Source organism: Capricornis sumatraensis, chromosome 13 (assembly GCF_032405125.1).
Source record: "Capricornis sumatraensis isolate serow.1 chromosome 13, serow.2, whole genome shotgun sequence".
Classification (NCBI taxonomy): domain Eukaryota; kingdom Metazoa; phylum Chordata; class Mammalia; order Artiodactyla; family Bovidae; genus Capricornis; species Capricornis sumatraensis.
In genome coordinates, this window is record NC_091081.1 from 67288791 (window position 1) to 67313058 (window position 24268).

The following is a 24268-nucleotide window of genomic DNA, read 5'->3' on the forward strand; positions in this document are numbered from 1 at the left end:
GATGCTTTACCATCTGAGCCACTTGGAAGCCCAAAAAAGTAAATTTTAATTTTCTCAGATTTAGCTTATAGTTGAGCATCTTAAAACTGGCAAGATCACAAGTCACTCTTGAGTGTTACAGAGGTGAAGTCTGTCAGGGAGGACAGATGTGTTTGAGCAGTGATATCAGGTCACATGTATCAGAGGAATAGCTTTTGCTAGCAGATTTCTTTTCACTTTTGTGTATGTCTTTAAAAATTTGGTTCAAAGATGTTAAAAATCCATTTATCTCTCAGGATTCTTAGAAATACATGTGTATATGTGTGTATGTACAAAGACATATACATGTATAATTATGTCAATATTCATATTTGTGTAGCTTATGTATTAAAGCTTTATATGTGTATTTTTATTTTAGATGTTTTATTTTTATTTTCAATACTATCTTTATTTTTCTGAATTTTTTAAGATATATTTGTAATTGCACAGTTTAGTTGCAAAAAATCATGTTAACTGGATATCATAAAATTATTATAATCTGTGCAGCTCTACCTAAAATTTTACCTACTTGAATAAGCAAATGAAGTCACCTGAATCCAGGCTGAAACCAGGTTTACTATTAACTGCTTTCCCACCATATATTGCTTTGTTTTGTTTCTCTTACCTACTGCATTTAAGTTATATACTAAATATTTCATTGCATTTTTTATTCTAAGATGACTAGATAAATATACCTTCTCTCAATATGGCACAATTATGTTTCTAACTCTTTTTTCTATCTTTGCTGCTTTCCTAGGGTGAGAGTAGCAAAGCATTTTATTCGACATTTTAATTTATTCTAAAGAATACAACTTGAGAAAATCACATAGTATACAAATTGCTATTCAAAAGAGAACAGATGTTTGACTAAAATACATCATAATTCACATGCCTGAGAACATTAGCTTATATGTCAAGAAATATAATGCAGTTCATCCTAAAGAAGTAAAAGGCAATTCTCCGGTTTCTGAGAGGATCTTGGCCAGAGTCCTCTTGGGCATCTATAATATATCCTTTGGTGATATTGATGTACTTTCAAGATTCAGTTATTGCTTTGAGATGCAGCCTGTGCACATTGCTGCTTATTATACAAATGATAAATAGTGTCTCAGACTGTATATTTTTTCATTACTATACAACAGTATTTGACACTAAGTGAAAAAGCTGGCTTAAAACTCAACAGTGAAAAAACAGATCCCGTTCCATCCAGTCCCATCACTTCATGGCAAATAGAAGGGGAAAGAGTGGAAGTAGTGACAGATTTTCTTTTCTTGGGCTCCAAAATCACTGTAGACGGTGACTACAGGCATGAAATGAAAAGATGCTTGCTCCTTGGAAGGAAAGCTATGACAAACCTAAATAGCATATTAAAAAGCCAAGACATCATTTTGCTGACAAAGGTCTACATAGTCAAAGCTATGGTTTTTCTAGTAGTCATGAGTACATGTGAGAGTTGGACCGTAAAGAAGGCTGAGCACCAAAGAATTGATGCTTTCTAATTGTGTGTGGAAGACTCTTAAGAGTCCTTTGGCTGCACAGGCATCAAACCAATCAATCCTAAAGGAAATCAGTCCTGAATATTCATTGGAAGGGCTGATGCTGAAGATGAAGCTCCAGTCTTTGGCCACCTGATGCAAAGAGTTGACTCACTGGAAAAGACCCTAGTGCTGAGAAAGATTGAAGGCAAAAGGAGAAGAGGGTGGCAGAGTATGAGATGGTCAGATAGCATCACCAACTCAATGGACATGAATTTGAGCAAACTCCGGGAGACAGGGGTGCCTGGCGTGCTGTAGTCCATGGGGTCACAGTCAAACATGACTTAGTGACTGAACAACAGCAACATTAGATTAGGTTTCTCCAGTACGTAGGGAAGTTTAACTCTCCTGACACGATTAACAGGATTTAAAACGTAGCCCCATCCTGAGAGCTTAATCATCAGTTTTCCTTTTCCATGCATATGAAACAATATTGATTAATAGTCTCAGGCATAATCAGTCCATCTTCTGTATGTATTCCATGCAGCATATGGTTCTGCAAATAGAGGCTACCATGGCAAACACAGAAGGGTGTCATCAATCTACTCAGAGATCACGTTTGCCATTAATTAGTTGGGTAAGATTAAAATACCCAGAGCAACAGAAAGAATATTCGCATAGTGTGCTGTAGTTTACAAAGCACTTTCACATAACATCTGTGATCTGCTGTGTAATTCTTGCAGCAAATATGAAAAGTAGATACCCAAGAAAGAGGATATTCTCCCCATTTTAAAGACGAAGAAACAGGCTTACAAGAGTTCATGACTTTCCCAAGATCAGTTTGACTCCTACAGTGTAATATTTATAACATAGCATATGTGAGCATAGAAAAGCACATCAGGTGAGAAAGCATGAGTAAAAAAATAAAACAAATTACTGCCTTTTCAATGTTTTATTTCAAAATTTCTAGGAAGTGAATATGTCTATTTAAAGAAATTTAGTAAATGTACTTCTAATGAAGTGGAAATTTGCTCTTACCTTTTTCTAGCAAAAATCATCTATAGAAACATATTTATCATTTTAAAATAAAAATATTTTTTAATCCTGTTGGCAAACTCAGGAAATTAAGTAAAATTATGGAGTAGGAACTTCCTGATAGTTAAGCTGGGCCATAATTACATGGACAACACACACGGTGGATTGGCGCCAAAGTAAAGAGATGTACCACCTTTAAACCCATTCACATCTGAAATGGCATCACGTTGGCCAAGACATTACACACTGCAGGGAAATAAATTACTCATCTTTTGGCAGAGCATATTGTGTGTAGAGAAGTAATTTTTTTAAAGGGCACCTTGTTGAATGAAAGGAGGATTCAAGAGGTTCCCAAAGGGAGTCATAAACTCTAGAGATTCCCCAGTCCTGCAGCCAGCTGGCTGCATCTGTGTGACAAGAGAACACATGAGCCGTTGTTGGACTCAGGCTTGGTGGGAAGCTGAGAAGTTATCTGGATCATTTTTGTCAAAGATCAGTTATCTAGGATGTGTGTCTTTTTTGACCCAGGCATGTGGTTTGATTAATTCTTGATTGATTCCGTCCCATATGCCTGAAGTCACCTATATCCATAATCTTCTTTTCACTGTGTTTCTGGATCTTTTCTGTCCAGGTATGAAAAATCAACTTAGGTCATTTATCAGAATATATTGATGACGAGCCTGCTGGAATTGCTAATGGACCTTAGTCGGTAAAGAAATGTTTAGGAAATGAACACTCAAGGTGTTTGTTTGTTTTCCTTCACCAGACATTGAAAGTGAGTTGTTAGGCCAGTAAAAGAATGGAAAATGTGCTTCCCTAAATTTTACTGTATGGCACTGAGATCTGAGAAAATCCCTTTAGCTACTTATTTCATATTTGCCCATAGGAAGTCCCCTATTTTTGCTAAAATCAACCAAAGAGGATGAATTCTATGTGGACGCCCAATTTCTAGCCAAAATATTGAGGCTAAGGATATCTTTTTTCCCCCAAATAAGTAGTTAAATAGCACTTATAGAGACCAAGATTAAACACAAGCCTATATAATCTATATCTAATGGTTATGAAGTCAATGCTTTAGAAAGGGGATTTTTTTTTTTTTTAAGACTTTCTACTTGAATGTGTTCTGAGGCAGGTGAAAGAACTAGATATCAAAACCCAAGCCTGCTACTTGATGAGGTCTCTCCGAATGTTTCTCACTCCATGTTTAGACATTGAGAGCACCCCCTGGGATGTCCCTTAACTGTGTTTTTTGAGCCAACTTTGGCCCATGGTGTGGTTCTTCAAGAGGTCTCGATGAGGTGGAATTCATTGCATTTTCTTTCCTACCAGTACCCACATACTTATAACACCCTTTCTTGAAAAAGCTATTTTTTTCTTTCTCTTTTTATTTTTTAAATTATGAAAGTATGGTAACACATTTACAAGAGACTTGGGGTGGCTCAACTGGTAAAGAATCTGCCTGCAATGTGGGAGACCTGGGTTCGATCCCTGGGTTGGGAAGATCCCCTGGAGAAGAGAAAGGCTACCCACTCCAGTATTCTGGCCTGGAGAATTCCATGGACTGTATAGTCCATGGGGTGACAAAGAGTTGAATACAACTGAGCGAGTTTCACTTTCACTTTCTGGAAAATGCAGAACAAAGTTACATATAGTTCCACTATATACTACAATTGTTTTTTAAAGTAGATAAATTAAGATTTTTAGTTGGAGTTTCAGTATCAAACTCTCAAAAATTTATAGAATGAATATGCATAAAAGCAGAAGGATATAGTAGACCTGGAAAGCACTGTAGGCCAATTCAGCATAGTTAAGATAATTTATAGAATTTTCACACAACAGTAGGATGCAAATTCTATTTAACTTCCCATAGACTATAAACCAGCAAACACTGGAACATATCCAGGGACATAAAACAAGGTGCAGAAATTTCATACAGAGTCTGTTCTCTTATCACTGTGGGATTATGTTGAAAATCAATATCAAAACATATTTGAAAATAGCCCACATAGTTTCAAGTGCAATGTGACATTTACCGAGAGATCTTTGACTTAGCCATTGAAAGCCTCAGTAAAGTTAAAAGACAAAACAACAGCAACAACAACAATGACAACAAACACAGAGGGTGATTGCAGAAAAGAGAGCATTTAAATGAGAAATTGCATCATCTATTCATGTATTGGTCAAAATTATTTTTAAAAGTGAGCAGATACCTCTGGTTAGTGAAAAATGGAGGTGCAAGGAAGACAAGGATGAACAGGTATAGAACTGGTTAAGAATCTGTTCATTTAAAGAAAGTTTTACTTTTTATCTTGCTCTAACGTAATATCTGGGTTTTTATGGGTATGATAAAGAATCAAGGCAGTTATCAAGCTGAGGAAACTGTTACAAAGGAACTGGCTTGGATTCATCAGAGTGGTGGTTTTCCAGGCTCAAATTCACCGCAAAAGGGTTGTCATAAAACTAGCACAGCCTCTCAAGATGAAGCAGAGACTTTATAACTCTGAATTCTATCTTTTCAGTCGTGTTAGTGTCCAGCGTTTATGGGCAGTGTTTCCTACTCCCTGATCAGTTAAATAAAGCTGAAAGGCACTGGGAGGAGTAAGAGTCAATTATTCCGGTCCCCAGTTGCAGCTTAAAGCCCTTTCCAGAAAGTTAGAAAAGCATATTTTTCCAGGTGGTATGAAGAGCCTCTTTGAGGCATGTGGGTTGATATAAAGATTCTCAAAGGGAAAACATGTGATAGAAAGAACAGAGATGGAGATGAGAAGTCAAACAGATTCTTTTGGATGCCAAAGGAAAACTCTATAAAGTTTTGTGATTTTAAGTTCTGCTCCTGGCACCAAGATCCGCAAGTAGATGGAAAAAAAAACCAACCCTGAGACTGACGAGGGACCAGCCCTCTGTTTTCTCACTTTGGCCTCCAAGTGCCCTTGGCGCTCCCCCTGCCTTTCTACCCCTCCCGCCTGCAGTGTTCAGAATTTCTTTCCATACCGCATGTGCATGCTTCCAGATGTGGCTACCTTCCACATTTCCCACGCCTGAACTCTAAGCGGGATGTTTTGTCCTAAAATAATCTTGGGATAATATTTATTGCCAGACTGATTTAAATACATGTGAAAAGGGCTAGTTGCTACAAATAGTCAAATAACCTGTTATGAGAGTCCCATTCTGATTTAAAAATGGAAATCTGTCTCATGGCTGAAGAATCTGCATGATACCTTGGAAATTTAAAATATATTTATCCCAAAGAATTCTAATTTCTCATGCCTATTATCTGCTTTTGTCCCATAGCATCACAATTCATAGTGGGAAGTGGAGCATGTAAATGACTTCTATTACAAAGTTTTAGAGAAGTATCAGATTTTGAATTTAATTTCTATACATGTCTCTTAAACTTGGCTTCCCAGGTGGTGCTAGTGGTAAAGAACCCGCCTGCCAATGCAGGAGATGTGTATTTTCAGGTTTGCTTAAAAATAAGCAGTATCATCTAATGCTATATAATTATGATATAGAATAGCACTGTACCATCTAAAAAACTGTTTTATTAAGTCAGTTTTCTTAGCTTTAGCCTCCTTCTGTATGACTGTGGTCAGCCTCAGAGCACCAAAATAATTCACATCTTAATATGGTAGTCGTTCAGTCGTGTCCGACTCTTTGTGACCCCATGGACTGTAGCCCGCCAGGCTCCTCCATTCATGGGGTTTTCCAGACAAGAATACTGGAGTGGGTTGCCATTTCCTTCTCCAGGAGATCTTCCTGACCCAGGGATAGAACCCAGGTCTCCAGCATTACAGGCAGACTCTTTACCATCTGAGCTACCAGGTAAGTCCTTAATATCAGGGAAGCAAATCCAGAACTGGGTCTTTCCCAGTGTCCTCAAAACACCAGTTGTATGCTCTGAAGTTTTTTCTCCAATATATATGACATTTATAAAAACTTCTGAATGTTAAGAGAAACATCATCTAGCAAATTTCACTTTCTGCTGTCTACTAAAAATCATTTGCTCAGTGTGAATCCCAAGCATGAGTAAGGCCAGGATTAATGCCTGAGAACCAAAGTCCTTAGAGTTTATAATCTTTTCCAGCTCTGATAAGTGATTTTATTAAACAATTGTTTGAGAAACACACGGTTAGCTATATTTTCAGCTCTAGGACAAAAATACCTCGAACAACAAATTCTGCAAATCCTGCCCCAGTGCACAAAAATAGATTCAACCCAAGTCAAAGAGCTCCCTCTCCACCTCTGACTCCTTCACCTGTAACCTGTGCTGACCTAACCTCAAGCTAAGGCTGAGCACTGAAGAATTGATGCTTTTGAACTGTGGTGTTGGAAAAGACTCTTAAGAGTCCCTTGGACTGCAAGGAGATCCAACTAGTCCACTCTGAAGGAGATCAGCCCTGGGATTTCTTTGGAAGGAATGATGCTAAAGCTGAAACTCCAGTACTTTGGCCACCTCATGTGAAGAGTTGACTCATTGGAAAAGACTCTGATGCTGAGAGAGATTGGGGGCAGGAGGAGAAGGGGATGACAGAGGATGAGATGGCTGGATGGCATCACTGACTCGATGGACATGAGTCTGAGTGAAATCCGGGAGTTGGGGATGGACAGGGAGGCCTGGCGTGCTGGGATTCATGGGTCGCAAAGAGTCGGACATGACTGAGCAACTAAACCAAACTGAACTGAACCTCAAGCTTCCATGCATTCTGCTCCCTGTACTAGGAAACTGCCACCACCTCTTCAAAAATTCTCAAAGGGAAACCAATCTATATTGTGTATACCCGTATCACAAAGCATGCATGCTAATTAAAGGGATTTTCTGTGTTAGCAAGCAGGTTAGGGACTTGGGGGTTGTTGGCTTTAAAAGGCAATCAGATTTAGTCAGAGTGTGAAGATGAGGTCCAAACTGTTAGTCACTCAGTCATGCCTGACTCTTTACGAGCCCATGGACTGCAGCCCACCAAGGTCCTCTGTCCATGGGATTTCCCGGGCAAGAATACTGGAGTGGGTTGCTATTTCCTTCTCAAGGAGATCTTCCGGTCCCAAGGATCAAACCTGGGTTTCCTGCATTACATGCAGCTTCTTTACTGACTGAGCTACCAGGGAAGCCCAATCAGATTTAGTCAAAATGTAAAGATGAGGTCTAAACACAGTGCCTGTGCTGTACTTCCTGGGAAGATAGCTCTACCTGCTAGGTCCTGATTCTGTGGAGTTTTGAATGTGGAGGAAAATCTTTCCCCTACTCTGAGGCTTGTCATGTCTGAGCTCCAGGCCAGGCCAGGCTGCAGGTGGGTTTCTTATCTCCAGTTCTTCCTCCCCAACCCAGCTTCCCTCCTTGTCAATAGCACATGGACCTTCAGGAGGGTGTGCATGTGTGTGTTTATTTTCTGAAGTACTGAAATTTGATTCATACTTAGTAGAGCTTTCTTTTAAAATTAGAACTTCCCTATTCTATCTGGTATCATCTCAGACAAGTAATTGTGTCACTAGCATATATTTTCATCACTTTTTGTTTTATTACTAATAAAGTATCATTAATAAATAACATAATAATGTTTTACTTATATAAATATTTATAAAATGATATGGTAGCAATAATAAGGGCTTCCCTAGTAGCTCAGCTGGTTAAGAATCTGCCTGCAATGCAGAAGACCCTGGTTCGATTCCTGGGTCAGGAAGCTCCACTGGAGAAGGGGTAGGCTACCCATTCCAATATTCTCAGGCTTCCCTTGTGGCTTAGCTGGTAAAGAATCCACCTGCAATGCGGGAGACCTGGGTTCAATAGGAATTGGTGGAACACCTCGTAAGTAAGTGTCTGCCACTCAGTGATGACCAAACGAAGCCAAGCCCAGAGGAGGAGAATCAGCCATGGTCATCTCACTGCATTCAAGGTCTAACCTGTAGAAATCCAGCGCATTCCCCTCTGTAATTGTTCTTAATAATGTAATTTATTCTGGAGTAAAACTGTGACCACTTTCAGTTAAGATATTGAAAAATAAAACGTAAAAGCACAGCCTTAGATCTCATTTGAAAATTTATCTGCACATGTAAAATAAGAGTACTTTAAATACTCGCCCCACTTTTCCAGTTACACAGGCTACAGTGTAATTTACAGTTTCCTTGATGAATACTCCATATTCAAAAAGAATGCATAGGTTTTAATGTCCATAAAAGGTACTTTAGTCATTTTCACTTTTACGGTGTTCCATGCTAGACCCTGTGCTCTATGAAAGCAATGGTCATCCCCATGGAATTTCCTGCTCTTAAATAAAAGAGCGCCTCCTAAAAAGTAAATAAATAAATAAAAGAGTGCCTCCTGCTTAGCAGTGCTTAGTAGTCACTGAGTAGATTATTCAGTTGGAAACTTCCCTTAACTTCCTACCCAAAGTTTTCTTCAGGTTCAGTTTAAGCCCTTGCACTCTCTAGAATACCCTCACTTATGTAGATAATCTGCTTAATATGGTATATTATTAAGCTATTACTTGGCAGCTAATTTGCATACGTTTCAGAAACTTTTGCCTTAAATATATTGTATTCCTGTCACTCCTTAACTTGTGTTCTGTTAACTCCTGTTTTTAAGCCCCTACACCCAAACACATTTAACACATTCAGATGTACATTATGTATTAAATTATCTCATGTAAAATAGGTGAGTGATTAATCATGGTTATATTTATTCATTCAACAAAGCATTTATGGAGGTCCTGCTTAGTTCCTGGCATTATTTTGGGAATGGCTAGTACAGCATTAGATAGGCAAGCATCCCTGTGTTCTTGGAGCTTATTATTTACTAGCAAGGGATAATCAAGCAAAGAGATAAATGAATACATACGGAATACAAGAATATCAGGTACTGACCAGTGCCGTAGCAAAAGTAGGTGTGTGCAAGGGTGTGAGGAGAGGCTAAGACATAAAAATAAAAAGGAACAGTTGATGATGGCCTCTTTGAGGAGTTTGATCTGAGACCTGAATGGCAGGTTAAGAGCCTGTTATGGAAAGATTTGAAGGAAGAGCCATCAAATTATCGAGCTGAAATGAGTTTAATATGTTTGTTTGAGGGTAATGATGAAGAGCACTTCTGTTTTGAACATCAGGGATGGTAGCTTAGTGGTAAAGAATCTACTTCCAATGTAGGAGATGTGGGTTTGATCCCTGGGTTGGAAAGATTCCCTGGAGAAGGATATTGCCTGGGAAATCCCATGGACAGAGGAGTTTGGAGGACTACAGTCCATGGGGTCTCAGAGTCGGACATGACTTAGTGACTAAACCACCCCCACCACAGGAGAAAATGGTATCAAGACTGTATTTCAAGGGGCTTCCCTAGCCGTCCAGTGGATAAGACCACCTTCCAATGCAAGAGTATGTGTTCTGTCCTTGGTCGGGGAGCTAAAACCCCACATGCCTCTCAGCCGTAAAACCAAATCATAGAACAGAAGCAATGTTGTAACAAAAGTCAATAAAAAAGTGGTTTACGTGAAAAAAAAATCTTTAAAAAAGAGAGGATGTATTTCAAGAATGAGAGAGTGATCAATTGTTTTGAATACGATTGAGAGGTCTAGTAAAATGGGAGAGAAAACTGAGTTAACAGTAGGGGAGTTCCTGTGATCTACAGTTTAACTGGTCTCAGAGATGTGGACAGTCTCCCCAGAGATGTGAACAGTGGCCTCAGAGATGAGGATAGTCACCTCTTTAGAGCAGATTGAGAAGAAAAGAAATGAGAAAAAGTAGAGACAGCAAAAGTTAGTCATTGGATGTTTTTTTTGAGAAAGGGAATGAAGAAGTAGAAGCTGGAAGATCAGGGGTTAAAGGGATTAAAGATTATTTAAAAGAGAGTTACTAGGATATGCTTGTGAGTAACGGGAATAACCAAGTTTGGAGGAAGAGAGGTAGAAATTGAGGCAGCCAAGAGAAAGTAAAAACGCAAAAGCAAATTCCTTGAAGAGTTAAAAGAGGCTGGCTCCCAAAGCACAAGTGATACAGTTTTTGATAGATGCAGGCAGACTATAAATATATGAAGACCACTTGACAATACAGAAATACTTCTGCATTAAAATGTTGAGAAACTAAAGCAGGCCAGGTGGAGCTACGTGAAACTGCTGATTTGGGGCCATTCTTGACCTGTAAAAATACCAGGCCCAGACTTACAATAATATGCTTACATAAAATAGCTTAGAATACACAAATTGAAATAGATGATGAGCTCATGGATATTTTCTCTATGTTTTCATATAGTTTTAAAACAAATATAAGGGAAACATTAAGTGTCTCTTAAAGTGAATGTTGCCTATTTCAGATTAGTCTCTAGGTTATGTCACAACAAATACTGATTAAAACAAGGACAGAATTAGATTCATGTAATTGTTCTAGTTTTATCTGAGCCTCTGTGTTCTATCCTAAAGGATTAAAACATCAGCTGCATGGTTAAGGATTCCTTTGATCTTTGTTTCTTAGTGATTTGGGTGTAAAAAAAAAATTTAAATTGAATCCATGTGTTTTGTAAGATTTGTCTTTAGCAATGTGTCATTTTGCCTAATTGTTTTATATTTTCTTTTGCCCCAGGCTTATTTATATTTATCTTCCACTGTGCTATGAAGGAGAATGTTCAGAAACAGTGGAGGCGGCATCTCTGCTGTGGTAGATTTCGGTTGGCAGACAACTCAGGTAAAGGGGCCTGTTGGTGATTGAGCTTTTTACATTAAGAGTGTGGACAGAAGGGTTTGTCATTTGGGCTTCCCAGGTGGCTCAGTAGTAAAGAACCCACCTGCCAATGCAGGAGACTTAGGTTCTATACCTGGATCAGGAAGATCCCCTGAAATGGCAACCCACTCCGGCATTCTTGCCTGGAAAACTCCATGGACAGAGGAGCCTGGTGGGCTACAGCCCGTGGGATCGCAAAGAATCAGATACACCTAAGCAACTGAGCACACACACATTTGCATTGTCAGAGCAACCCAGTCCCAGTGGTAGCAAGGTGTAGAGGTGGAGTGTGTAAAGATGCTTGCTTGGAGTCTTAGATTATTAAGACTGCATGGGACCTGAGGACTTTGGACCTGACTGTTCTTTTTTGCAAAGGAGACGCACGAGTTCAAGATAGGCTAAGTGAGTTGCTCAAGATTTTATTTAACAACTTGGATATCCACTATACCCTGTGTACCTTTCCATATTTTTGAAGTCTTCATTTATATTATTAGACGAAAGAGATTTTTCTCAATATAAAAAAATCCCTGAAGAAAAATATTACTCTTTAAAAAAAACGTCCAGTGGTTACTTCTCAACCTTAAGATATTAAGTAGAATTTTAAACATAAGGTCAAAGTAAGAAACTTTTCTGTTTCTTCGAGTTGTTACCATTGACATGTCAGTCTCTTGTATGATTCGCTGCCAGTGTGTCAGAACATCTAATGCTATGAATCAGTTACTTAAATAACGTGGTGATGATTTTTCAAGGCAAAGTGTGTGCATGTGTGCTAAGTCAGTTTTGTCCAACTCTGGAACCCCATGGGCTGTAGCCCACCAGGCTCCTCTGTCCATGGGATTCTCCAGGCGAGAATACTGGTATGGGTTGCCATGCCCTCCTCCAGGGGATCTTCCCAACTCAGGGTTCGAACCTGCATCTCCTGCATTGCAGGCAGATTCTTTACTGCTGAGCCACCAGGGAAGGCCTCAAGGCAGACTGTATCCCCTCTCAAGCAGACTCATGGAGAGATGTCATTTCTTTCAGATTGGAGTAAGACAGCTACCAACATCATCAAGAAAAGTTCTGATAATCTAGGAAAATCTTTGTCCTCCAGCTCCATTGGTTCTAACTCAACCTACCTTACATCCAAGTCTAAATCCAGCTCTACCACCTACTTCAAAAGGAACAGCCACACGGGTGAGTCATTCTGGCCAGAAAGGTGCTGGTAAAGATGCTGTCTGGGACACTTCCCATCATGTTTTCATGGTGAGAACTGGCATGTCATAAAGATTCATAGATCACAGTGCCCATTAGGGTGCTTATTTTAGACTTAGGAAAATCAGAATTTATTTGCACCTTCAGCACCTTTGTGAATTTTTTGTCCTTTTTTAAAAATTTTACAACCAAAAGTGCACCTACATTTTCAGAGTATCATTAGCTCATTATTTTTGTAACTTCATTTGCTTTAAAATTTAATTTTCCTAAAAAAGTATGGTATCTTGTTTTTAAAAGTTATATCTTTATTTAAAAAATACAGAAATTGAGTTGCAGATTATTTCAGCATAGTGTGACAGTTACCTGGCAAGTTGGAATGAAAACAGGAAGAGACACCATCCAGCTTGTATGTGAAAGACTTAAGTCCTTTGAAATATGCACAAATATAAAATCATAATAGTGTACACCTAAAACTAATAATGATATATGTCAATGATACCTCAGTCAAAAAAGATACGTAAGTCCCTAACCATTGGAAGTGTTACTGGCGATTGCTCTCTACGTTACTGATTAAATATGAAAGATGGAACATTATGTTTGGAAAGTGAAACAGATGGTGAGAAACATTGTATCTTTATTCATCTACCAAATCTTCATGATATTTACAATGATCACACTTTCTGACACTAAGCCTGTGTATGAAAATTTCTGAAGACTGACTTCAGATATACAGAGAATTTGGCTTCAGACCACTATAATATATTGAATATTGCAATAAAGAGAGTCACACAAATATTTTGGTTTCTCAATGCTTATATGTACCATATATAAATATATGCATATATGTTTACCCTATACTGCAGTCTATTGTGTGTAATACAATCATGTCAAAAAATATTCATACCTTAATTTAAAAAGATACTTTATTGCTAAAAACTGTGCTTGACTGTCATCAGACAACACAAATCTTCGATTTATAAAAACTGCAATGTCTGTGAAGGGCTTCAAAGTGAAGTGAAATAAAATGACATATGCCTGCAAAGACCATTTTGCAGTCCTTGATAGCCAGTGAACAATGTGAAAAGGTATACTCCTTTAATAATTTCAGTTGAAAATAGCAGAAATGCTACTTTTAAATACTAATTAAACCTTAGTCAAACAGCTGTCAACACTCAGTATCCAGCACTTTCTAAATGAAAGATGCTTATAAAAGGTAATGGAAATGACTTTCAAGTTTTGTATTTGTTTAGTTAGTAAACGTAGGCAGAAGCAAATGGCACCAAAAACATTCATATTTGGCAAGAGTGATTTGCGTGATATGTGTATAAATGTTCACATTATAACACTTGCATTGCAAATGACCCTTGTGTACATTTGAATCTTTCCACATGTCCCTGCTTGTACCACTCTGGTGCCCACTGCCCGGTATTCAAGATAGCACTGTGGAAAAAAGTCTGAATGTTTAGAGAGTTTTCTTAATTCCAAAATTAGTCAAAGAAAGATCTGAAGGGCTTCCCTGATGGCTCAGCAGTAAAAAATCTGCCTGCCACTGCAGGAGACATGGGTTCTATCCCTGGTCTGGGAAGATCCCACATGCCCAGGAGCAACTAAGCTCGTGTGCCACAACTATTGAGCCTGTGCTGTAGAGCCCAGGAACTGCAACTGCTGAGCCCTTGGGCCTCAACTACTGAAGCCTGGGCACCCTAGAGCGCTCAGCAACAAGAGAAGCCCCTGCGATGAGAAGCCCGCGCACAACTGGAGAGTAGCCCCTGTTCGCTACAGCTGGAGAAAAGCTCACCCAACAGCAAAGATGCAGTACAGCCTATACATAATTAATATTATTTTAAAGAATATCTGAAAACTTGGAGCAGCTTAGGGCAGCAGTTCTTAAAGTTTCTCGGAGTTAGGGACACTTTGGGAAATTGAATAGAAGCTATGAACTCTTCCAGAATGGGGTGCAGCCTTTGAGTCCTGCACACAAGCTGCTGCTGCTGCTGCTAACTCACTTCAGTCGTGTCTGACTCTGTGCGACCCCATGGACTGCAGCCTACTAGGCTCCTCCATCCATGGGATTTTCCAGGCAAGCGTACTGGAGTCCTGCACACGAGCAGTTTTCCTTAAAATTAAGAGGTCTTGGCATTCTTGCTTGAAACACCTGTGTAAGAAACATGATGACAGGTATGTAATCTGAGATAGATTAGTCTACCTAATTGGTAGTTCCCTGGCACAAAATATTGTTTACAGTTACCCCTTGAACAAAACAGTTTGAACTGTGCAGGTCCACTTATACGTAGGTTTTTTTTTTTTAGTACTAAATACAACAAACAGTATTACATGATCTGCAGTTGACTGAATACGTGGATACAGAACTGTGGACACTGAGGAAGCTCAGACAGAGTCAACTGTAAATTGTACTCAGATTTTCAGTTGTTCAGGAAGTCAGTGCCCCCTAATCCCAACTATTATGCAAGGCTCTATTGTACTTATAATGAGTGAATTTTATGCTTTATTTAATCAGCCTTAAAATTAAATACTCATTTTGTCTCCCCTTTAAAATCCAAATGCTTAATGCATTATGTTAGTTGTGAATACATAGGAATTAGCCCAATTGAATTATTTTCCTCTTAATATAACAGAATAGCTAGCCTGAAAAACCACTATTAAAACGGTAAAGAAGGTAACAGGTAGATATTTTGGAACAGAGGGCATTTTGAAAGTATAAAATATTTGGAAATAGCATCATGGGGAAAACTGACTAGAAGATAAAAGGGACTGTAGAAATGGGAATACCAAAGAAAGGCTTTGCTGTTTCAAAATCTTGGATATTTATTTTTGAAGACTCCACTAATGTTAATCATTTCTATTCAAACATTTGGAGTTAAACAGGTTCTTGTTAACTAGTATTAGGATATAGTCAACGGTATGACATGACTTTCACGGTATAATCATTCCAGTCAGCTGACATATGAAGGGTCTTCTGCAACCTAGCCAGTTCTCAGTGGGACTGCTGGTGTACCTAGGTCACTTGGGGTATGTAGAAAGTCACCACATATCATCATGGATATCTAGATGGTTTATTTCTTGGAATTGTAGATAATGTCTTCTAAGATCATTCCTTCAACAAAAGTGGATCATTCAGGTAAACTTTTATTACTTTTTTGAATGCATGAATTTTTTTTGCAAGGTAATAGAACATTTGCATGGATTAAACTAAGACTCTTGCTGCACCAGCAAAATGGCTTCTTCTTTACAATACTTCTCAGCACAAGGACATTTCCTGCGTTGAGCTGGAATTTCTGAACTGTCAGATGATTGTGTGCTGGGCTGGCTCTTCTCTGCATGGGGGTATCTGCAAGCTGCTCCTTCTAGGAAATGTACCATGCTCTGGAGTTAGTGGGTCATATAACAGAAAAAAAAAAAAAGCAGTACTTGAGAGATTCTTTGTAGAATGGAGTACAATTCTTTACCTTTTCACTGCTCTTATGAATTACTGGATATGTCATGGTACATTCACAGAAGTCATAAAAGACAAATTGTCGATTCCAAGCCTGCTTTTTGAGGACTTTCGTCTGCTTGAAATTTCAGCATCAGTCAAATAATAGTTCCTTTCCCTAGCCCCTGGTTTTCAGATTTATAGCAATAATCAAAAATCTATATTATCCACAATGTAATAACTATAACTGGGGATTGCAGAAACTGGGAATAGCATATATGTAGAAACACAGACCTTGCTCAGAATTTTACTTTATTAGACTGTGAAGATCCAGAAAATTGGGTCATATATTTGGAATGGAGCTGGTCAAAATCTTTAAAAACTGTGTGGCCCTGGAAGTTGTCAATGAAATAGAATGAATGTATCTTCGAAGGTTTTTTTGAGGATGTGCAGTTTTCTAAAAGCATCAAGTACAAATTGTTCATTATTGAGATTTAAGCCAACAGAAAAATTCCCAACAGAAAACCAATGGCTAGTGAATGTGTGAATGGAAGGAAAGCATAGAATCAATCAGCTTGCTGAGAGCTGAATGGGGAGGGACTCTTATATAATGACCCCTGAGCCTTTTTCTCACCAATCCTGGGTCATCCCACCATGCTTCAGTCTGCTCACTCTTCCCATAGACCATCTGTTCTCTCTTACTTCCTCCAGTGAAATGGACGCACCATTTTTTATTTTAGCTTTCATTGTATTTAGTGTCTGCTCCAACACCAAGACCACAGTTGAACAATTTGAGTCATTTCCAAAGACAACAGATACAATAGCAATGGCTTTTGCCAATTATGGATGGATTTTTTAATGTTAAGTCACGTACTGGGTCCAGCATACTCAAAACATAAAACACGTGGAGTGAACATTCCATTTTGAGCCATGATTTCTAGACACAGTTTTTCATGATAAAATTTTTTCCTCTTCCACAGTGAATAGAGATGATACAACTGCAGGAGACGGAGTACTTTATAGAAGGTCATATTTGCTCATTCACTGATGTGAAATCTCTGTAGTTGATTTTAAGATAGAATTTTTTTCCAAAATGTGTTGGGAGAAGGAGGAAGACAGAAACTTACAAGATACTCATAGGGTACATGAAGATAGTCATGCGTATTTATAGATAATAGTGTTTAACAGAGTTTCCAGTTTTCTTGCCTGGAGAATTCCATGGACAGAGGAGGGTAGCCGGCTACTGTCCTTGGGGTCGCAAAGAGTCAGACATGACAGAGCGACTTAACACATACACACACACAACAGAGTTTCAAGGCATTGGCTGAGCCATTTTTAGAAAGCTATGGGTCTAGAGAAATAGTGTTTAATATGTGATACTGAGAAATTTAGGAAAGAAATGTATTTAGCAATCCTTTATTACTGTTAGTTGCTATGATTTTATTGCTGCCAGCAATAACATTATTCTGAGACTGTAGCATAGTTAATGAAAACATATACTTACAATATTTCTGATAAAGATAATTTTGGATTCTATAATTTAAAAATAATTCATAAAAGATGCCTTTTTTTTTATATTGCAATCATTTCACAAGTTTTTTCCATGAGAAAATGTGTTCAAAATAGCTTTTATGTTTTTTATTCGCTTTTCTTTTCCAAAATTCTTTAAATTATATTTCATTAAAAATTTTATTATGAAATGTCAAACACATATAAAAAGTAGAGAGGATAATATAAGGAATCCCCTTGAATCTATCAACTCATAGCCACCTACACATTTTCCCCTTGCTGTATTACTGTGAAAACATATCATAGACATCATATAGTTTCTTCCACCGATATTTCAGCACTTTTTAATTCATTGTTATATAATCTGTCACTACCTTGTGCGAGCCATTTGCCGTATATATTTTTTCCTCAATTTTCTGATGACTCTATTCACTGGCTCTTTGAAAAATACCACTTAGAAGAACATTCTTAAAACAAACCCCCGCAAATTACTGGAAGGCACATTAACATTCATTCATATTCAGGAATGCACCTTGAAGATGAAAAACATGAAATTTTAGTCCTGCCTGCAATCGAAACTAGGAAAGAATCAGAGCTTTATTTCCTTTATGATCTTCTTTAATGTGCAAAATAGAGTGTCCAAAACGGTGGCCCTCAGGCATGTCACCAGCTCATCTTGCAGCTTAATTTCTTGTATCATTTCTTTCAGACAATGCTTCCATGGACAAGTCCTCATCAAAACTAACTCATGCTGATGGAGAACAAACATCGATCATTCCTGTCCATCAGGTCATTGATAAGGTCAAGGGTTATTGCAATGCTCATTCAGATAATTTCTATAAAAATATTATCATGTCAGACACTTTCAGCCACAGCACAAAGTTTTGATATCTTTAATATAAGAAAGAGGAATCAGTCTACACAAACACGAAGATGTGCAAGCAGTCAAACTCTGACTAGCAGATGTAAACGTGGTCTTAGCTAGGTAACTGCATATCTATGACCAATGTGTTTTGTGAAGAAGGCATTTGTGAAATTCACTATCTGTCTTTTCAGTGTGTTTCTTACATGCGGGAGTTTCCACCATCACTAAAACTTCACTACTGAGAGCAGCATGATTCAGTACCCATAGGGGATAGGATTTTTTAAATATATAATTGAATTGACCAATCAGAACTTGGACTGGGAGGTGAACTATTAAGGTTAGAGGACAAGGGACAGGCCAGGCTATGGAAAAGTTTGGCTTAGAGTTTATTCACACTCCACCTAATAATTAGGTTTGGATATGGCCATTTGCTCCATCATCTTTCTCAACAAACGAAAGCATGCTAACAGGGACTTCCCTGGTGATCCACTGGTGAGGACTTTGCCTTCCAACATGGGGGGTGAGGGTGGGGTGTGGATTCGATCCCTAGTCAGGGAGCTAAGATTCCACATGGCTTGCAGTCAAAACACAAAACAGAAACAATATTGAAACAAATTCAATAAAGACTTTTAAAATAGTCCACATCCAAAAAATCTTTAAAAAAAGCATATTAATATTTAAAACTATTTTGGATGCCCACAAATCCATCTCTGCTAGTTTCCATGAATGCAGTACCATTTCCTCTTTTAACTACAGAGACGAAAGAATGATGTCTGACAAAGTTTAGAAAGGTGTATCTTCCATTATCTCAAATGTTTAACCATGAAGAGCACAATGTGCCTAAGAAAGAAAGAATTTCCCAAATTTTGACCTAGTTAATATGAAGTCATGCTGTTTCATTTATCCTATTCAAGACATGACGTAAACATCATTATTAATTATAATTTAATCCTATACTTTTGAATCAAATTTAGTGTTGGGGTTTCATTACAGTGGACCTCACAGTAGTTGAAGAATGAACCTCTTACACCTCTAATTTTGATCGTCTACTGTATATTGAGCCATGGGTTCATGGGAGCAATGGAATTTCCATTAGGCATGCTGTGTACAACAGTCTTGCCCTTTTGGGAAAAACAACTATTGAGACTCTATGGTCTTGTCATAGCTCCAGAGACTTTTAAGATATTTCCATTTGCACAAATGAAAAGCCTCTTACTTACTCTTTCAAGAGTTTTGTTCCAAAGAATATAAACTGAGACTTAGGTGGGTGACTTAGCATAATCAAAATAATATATAAACATGTGGGTCTATACTTGCCAGTCTGAAAACTATTTGTATATAGGTCCTCTGATTATAAGAGCTAGAGGAGATCTGGCAAGATAGATGAGGTGTTATTTATGGATTAGGTTTCTGCATATAAGCCATGCATAATATTAAGCAGCTTTTAGCCTAACTTTCAGACTATCCTGAGTAATGTGCTTGCTAGTGAATGTGTAGGAGACCACATTTTAATTGTTCTTAAATGATGGATGAGCGACCAGTTTCTTAGAAATTGGTCTCAATATGTGCTGTACCTTTCCATTTGCTTTGGGTTATCTGAGACGTTTCAGGTTCTGGAAGCAGCCCAAGTGTGAGAAGATGAGACATTCCGGCAGAACGAAACTGCTTAAAGGCAGAAGCCAGACTGAGCACCTGGGGACCTTTCCCTCTATGCAGGAAGCAGGTAGCCCTTAGTTTGAGATATAAGAAAGCTCTCAGACTGTGCAGCAACCAAGGGACGTCTCACTTTCCGCTCATCCTCAGTCATGTAGGTTTTTGCCAGACCCGAACAGGTAATGATGTGGTAATGAGTTTTCATACCATTCCATTTTGTAGCATCCTGGAACACTGTTCTGGGAGATAAAAGCATGGCTCAGCCTGGCCTTCCCAGGAGAGGGGTGTAGACAGAAGGAAAAGATAGTAAATCTGAGGTCACTAAGATTCCCTACAGCAGAGTCACATTGTTTTCCATAGGCATGTATGTTAACAGGCTGTTTATTTTGGCAGAGGTTGCATCTAGATGAAAGTTACCTTAACTAGTCACTTAATCTTCATATACTCTCCTCCAAGCCTTAGAGATGATAGAATTTAATTAGCTTTCAACTGTGAGATTTCTACCCGAAGTGCTTATGTAGTTATAAGTAATTAAAGTGAGAACTTTAAAAATATCTTTGATTTCTACTCATATTCATGCAGATTTTGGAAAAATGTTTTTTTCATATTTGACAACAGTATCAGCTCCACTTTAGAAATTTCCAGTAATCGGGTAAGGATGAAAAAAAAAAAAAAAATGGAGAAACAGCTGAATAGAAACATTTGGAAATGGACTTGAGTTCTACACATGTAGTTCTCAACTTCATTTAACCCCCTCAGAACAGACCTTCAGGAATTTAGCTCTGGAGCCAAAATTTCGTTTAGCCTAAAATTGAGAATAATATCAACTTAGACTCTCTGGGGTTGGAAGAGAGTTGGAAAAGAGTTTCAATTTTTGTTGTTGTTTTTTTTTTTTTCTTTGTTTTCCTTTTTTTAAACTACATTATGTTAGAGTCAGTCTAGGATCCTGATATGTTTTCCAATGTTGTCACCATGACTTGGCGTTGTAAAGCTTTGTTTGTTTAATGTTGGCATAGACTCTTTTGTACATATTTATTTATTTGTGTTTATAAATGTGAGCTTGTTTTATATCTTACCTTTATATTGCCTGGCTTTGTTATTTTAATTAACTTTCTATCAGAGAGACTGTATATATATTTTTTCTAAATACTTTGTGAAATAGTTTTCTATAGCAGTATCTCTGAATTTGATGAATAAAAAATGACTGTGAGTGCAAATAGAATAATCAGTAAAGAAGCTACTATAGCTGATTTGCCGTTTTACTTAAATGGAAAATGTTTTTCAAATAAATGCCTATGTTGTTTGTGATCCAAATTATTCAATTCCTTTATGAGTGACTTTTTATTTCTGCCTCTTAAATAGGAAAAGATTATTTGACAACTGGAAAATAACCTGCCACCAATTAAGCTAGTGACATGGGGTGACTTTGCCAAAACATTGAGAATGAATATTTTAGAAAGATCCAGTTCACTGGGGATTAATGCATTTTGAAGTTCTTAGATTTTCTTGAGATGACTGATGCAATGCCAAGCTCTGTGGCAAATTAACAGTAATGTAGGTTTCCTTTTTGGGAAGTCTTCAGCCTTCTGAAAAGGGAACCAAATCAATAATATGACATAGAAGTTAGGTCTTAGGATTTTTTTTTTTTATATTTATAGTCACTGTTTTCTTTGTGGGAGGCTTAGAAAATGACAGAATTTAGCCAAGTTGACTTGCATGATGAGAGCAGGACCTCCTTACTTCCTTTTGCTGTGATTATTTAGGATAACTCTCTTCTGCAGAGAGCCAAGGCCCAATTTGGCTCATGGCTCTACTTAGTGCTAAGTTGTGAGGCATGTTGGCTGGTCACTGCTAACTCAGGTCTTCTGAGCCAACTTCACAACTCCTGGCCAAGCCATGTTAAGAAAACAGGCAAGCAGTTGGTAAAGCTTCGTCTCCAGTCACATATAGCAGGTTGAAGCTAGGGGAGCAGCAGTCGGAAGTAGGTGGGAAACACTTGATTTTCAGGCCAATCTGTGTATGTAGTGTTTTGAAATCTGAAGGAACTGGGCTTTGCAAACACAGTGTTTTGGAAGAATGCCTGTGTTTCCAGTTGGGTAACATTCTATTTTTTTCGTATAAAAGTACTGTTTCTCTCTCCCTCTTTCTGTCCCCCTCGCTCCCTTTTCTGCTTCCCCCAATTTTCCTGCTTTTCTCACTTTTTCCCCCTCTTTCTCTCTTCCTTCCCTCCCTCTTCATATCAAGGAATAATACTTAACCGTTCTCCTTTTCTGCTTCCCTAGTGAAAAACAAGAGTACACATGAAGATGCAAGGGTGGGATGAGAATTACAGGGAGAAGGTTAGCCCTGGCAAAGAGAAGAGGCATATGGGCACTTCTCTGGTGATCCAGCGTTGGAGACTCTGTGCTTCCAACACAGTGGGTGTGGGTTCAATCCCTGGTCGGGGAACTAAGATTGCGTATGCTCTGCTAAGACCCCACATGCCTGTGTGGCCAAAAAAGAAAGAAAGAAAGAAAGAATAATACGAAGAGGCATAGCTTTCTTCTGAGGTTGAACTACAGGTTATTAGATGAGACAAGGAGGTATAAAGAGACCGATAGTGAGTCAGTGTTGGATTTCCTGATTTTTATTAATTAAAATAATTAAAAGCTCTTTCATCTGCTGGGTGTTCTAAGGACAATAATATTAGGATGGGGATCTGAGTAAAATTAAAATGTGAAACAGCCTTACAGGAATGCAAGTCCCTGGCTAAATTAAATAAACTAATACATGGTGTTTGCCCTCAGAGTAGCTTTCACAAGTACATTCCCTAAATCATTGTATCTAAATATGTTTATTTGGTGTGTTTTGAAAAACTAGTTTATTTCAAGCTCACAACCAAATATTTAACATTCTAAAGTCTCAAATATTTACTGATTTATCTCAAACATTTTTGAATAATTGGAGACATACCCCAAAATCTTTTTTCATTTTTTAAGTTATATCTTCTGTTGGCTTATTTTCATCATGAATTGCTTTAAAAGATGTTTATAAATTCAGGTTGTCAATGAGAGTAAGACACTTGATATTCACATTAAATATAATTTAATAGAGATACACAGATCAAACGGTGTGAGAAAATAACAAAGTAATAGCAAAATAAAGATTTTTAAATACCCTAGGGGCAAAAGAAAGATCTCTAGAGCACTACCGTATTTTCCTGCTTCATCATCCTACAGTTTAGCCAGTCATTGGAGGATTTTAAGTGACTGATACATCGTGCTCTGTCGTCTTAGTCATTTCCGACTCTGTGACCCTATTCACGCTGAAGCTGGCAGACCTGACACATTTGGAACTATTGTAACTTAAAAAAGAATCAGTTTATCGGTGAAGATCTGCTGTGTAATCATTACTGGCAAATTACAGTGAACACAGTATCTCCCGTAACACTGTTAACAGCAACAGCAAGTTCCTACAATGTCTAGAGCACAGTATACTGTATTTTTGCTTTTCAAATTTTTCTAGGTGTATAGCTCTTCTACTGAATGACATTAATATTAAGATCTGATGCACTGGGTTATGTTTATTCTCATCATTTTCACAGACAATAGCATGCTGCTGGCTGTATAACAGGTGCTTGGTTCATGTTTATTGAATTTATATGGTGTTTACCTGGTCTATTTGCATTTCATGTTTTGGAAAAGTAGATCTCAGAGTACCTTGAATTTGGGTGAGTTTATAAGAATACGGACTAGAAATACAAAGTAAAAGGGAAAATATGCTAGTATCACACTATTCAAGACACTTTACCCACATTGCTTAATGTCACCTTATATGCTACAGTAAAGTAGGATAAGAACAAGAAGATTTCAGTTTAAGGTTAACTCTAAATACTTTTTAATGGTTTTGGAAAGGAAACTAGGTTCAGCTGAAGTCTGAGGTAACTAAGCACACAAACCTGCTTTTGAGCAACTGTCTTAGAAACTATTTTCTGGCTCAACTTGGCTTCAAAATCTAGGAATTTAACGTATGAACATACAGGGTCCTCATGGAACCCTGTGGCCAGACTTTGAAGAATCTGGGATCAAGGGATATTTTCCTCTGCTTTAACTGATATTCACAAATATTTGTTAGACTTGCTTTGTATGAAATTTGTGGTAAGTAAGTTTTTGCTCTGGCTAATTCCTTGCATGTAAAGAAAATTCTGAGATCCCAATGAGCTTACTAGCCTGATTCTATTACTGTCTGTCTAGGAGTCTCTATCAGTGAGAAAGCCATGGTACAATCTGCAGGAAGAATGGTGAGCAGTGATACTGTCAACTAGTAAGGATGAGAAGAACTGGAGAAAGCGACCATATAGAATCCATATTGTTTAAGGTTTACGAAGGTGGAATGATCCCATTTTGCTAAAGC

The 24268-nt window shown here is 38.0% G+C and overlaps 1 protein-coding gene across 2 annotated transcripts in view; it reads left to right on the plus strand.

Moving 5' to 3' along the window:
* ADGRG6 (adhesion G protein-coupled receptor G6) overlaps positions 1-18151 on the plus strand; it is a 140849-nt gene extending 122698 nt beyond the window's left edge. For both annotated transcript variants that reach the window (XM_068984880.1, XM_068984881.1), the window contains 4 exons: positions 11085-11186; positions 12246-12398; positions 15510-15555; positions 18068-18151. In XM_068984880.1, the coding sequence (XP_068840981.1) occupies positions 11085-11186; positions 12246-12398; positions 15510-15523 (269 nt within the window). In that variant the 3' untranslated portion in view covers positions 15524-15555; positions 18068-18151. The remainder of the gene's footprint in view (positions 1-11084; positions 11187-12245; positions 12399-15509; positions 15556-18067) is intronic.
* Positions 18152-24268: the final 6117 nt, after the last annotated feature.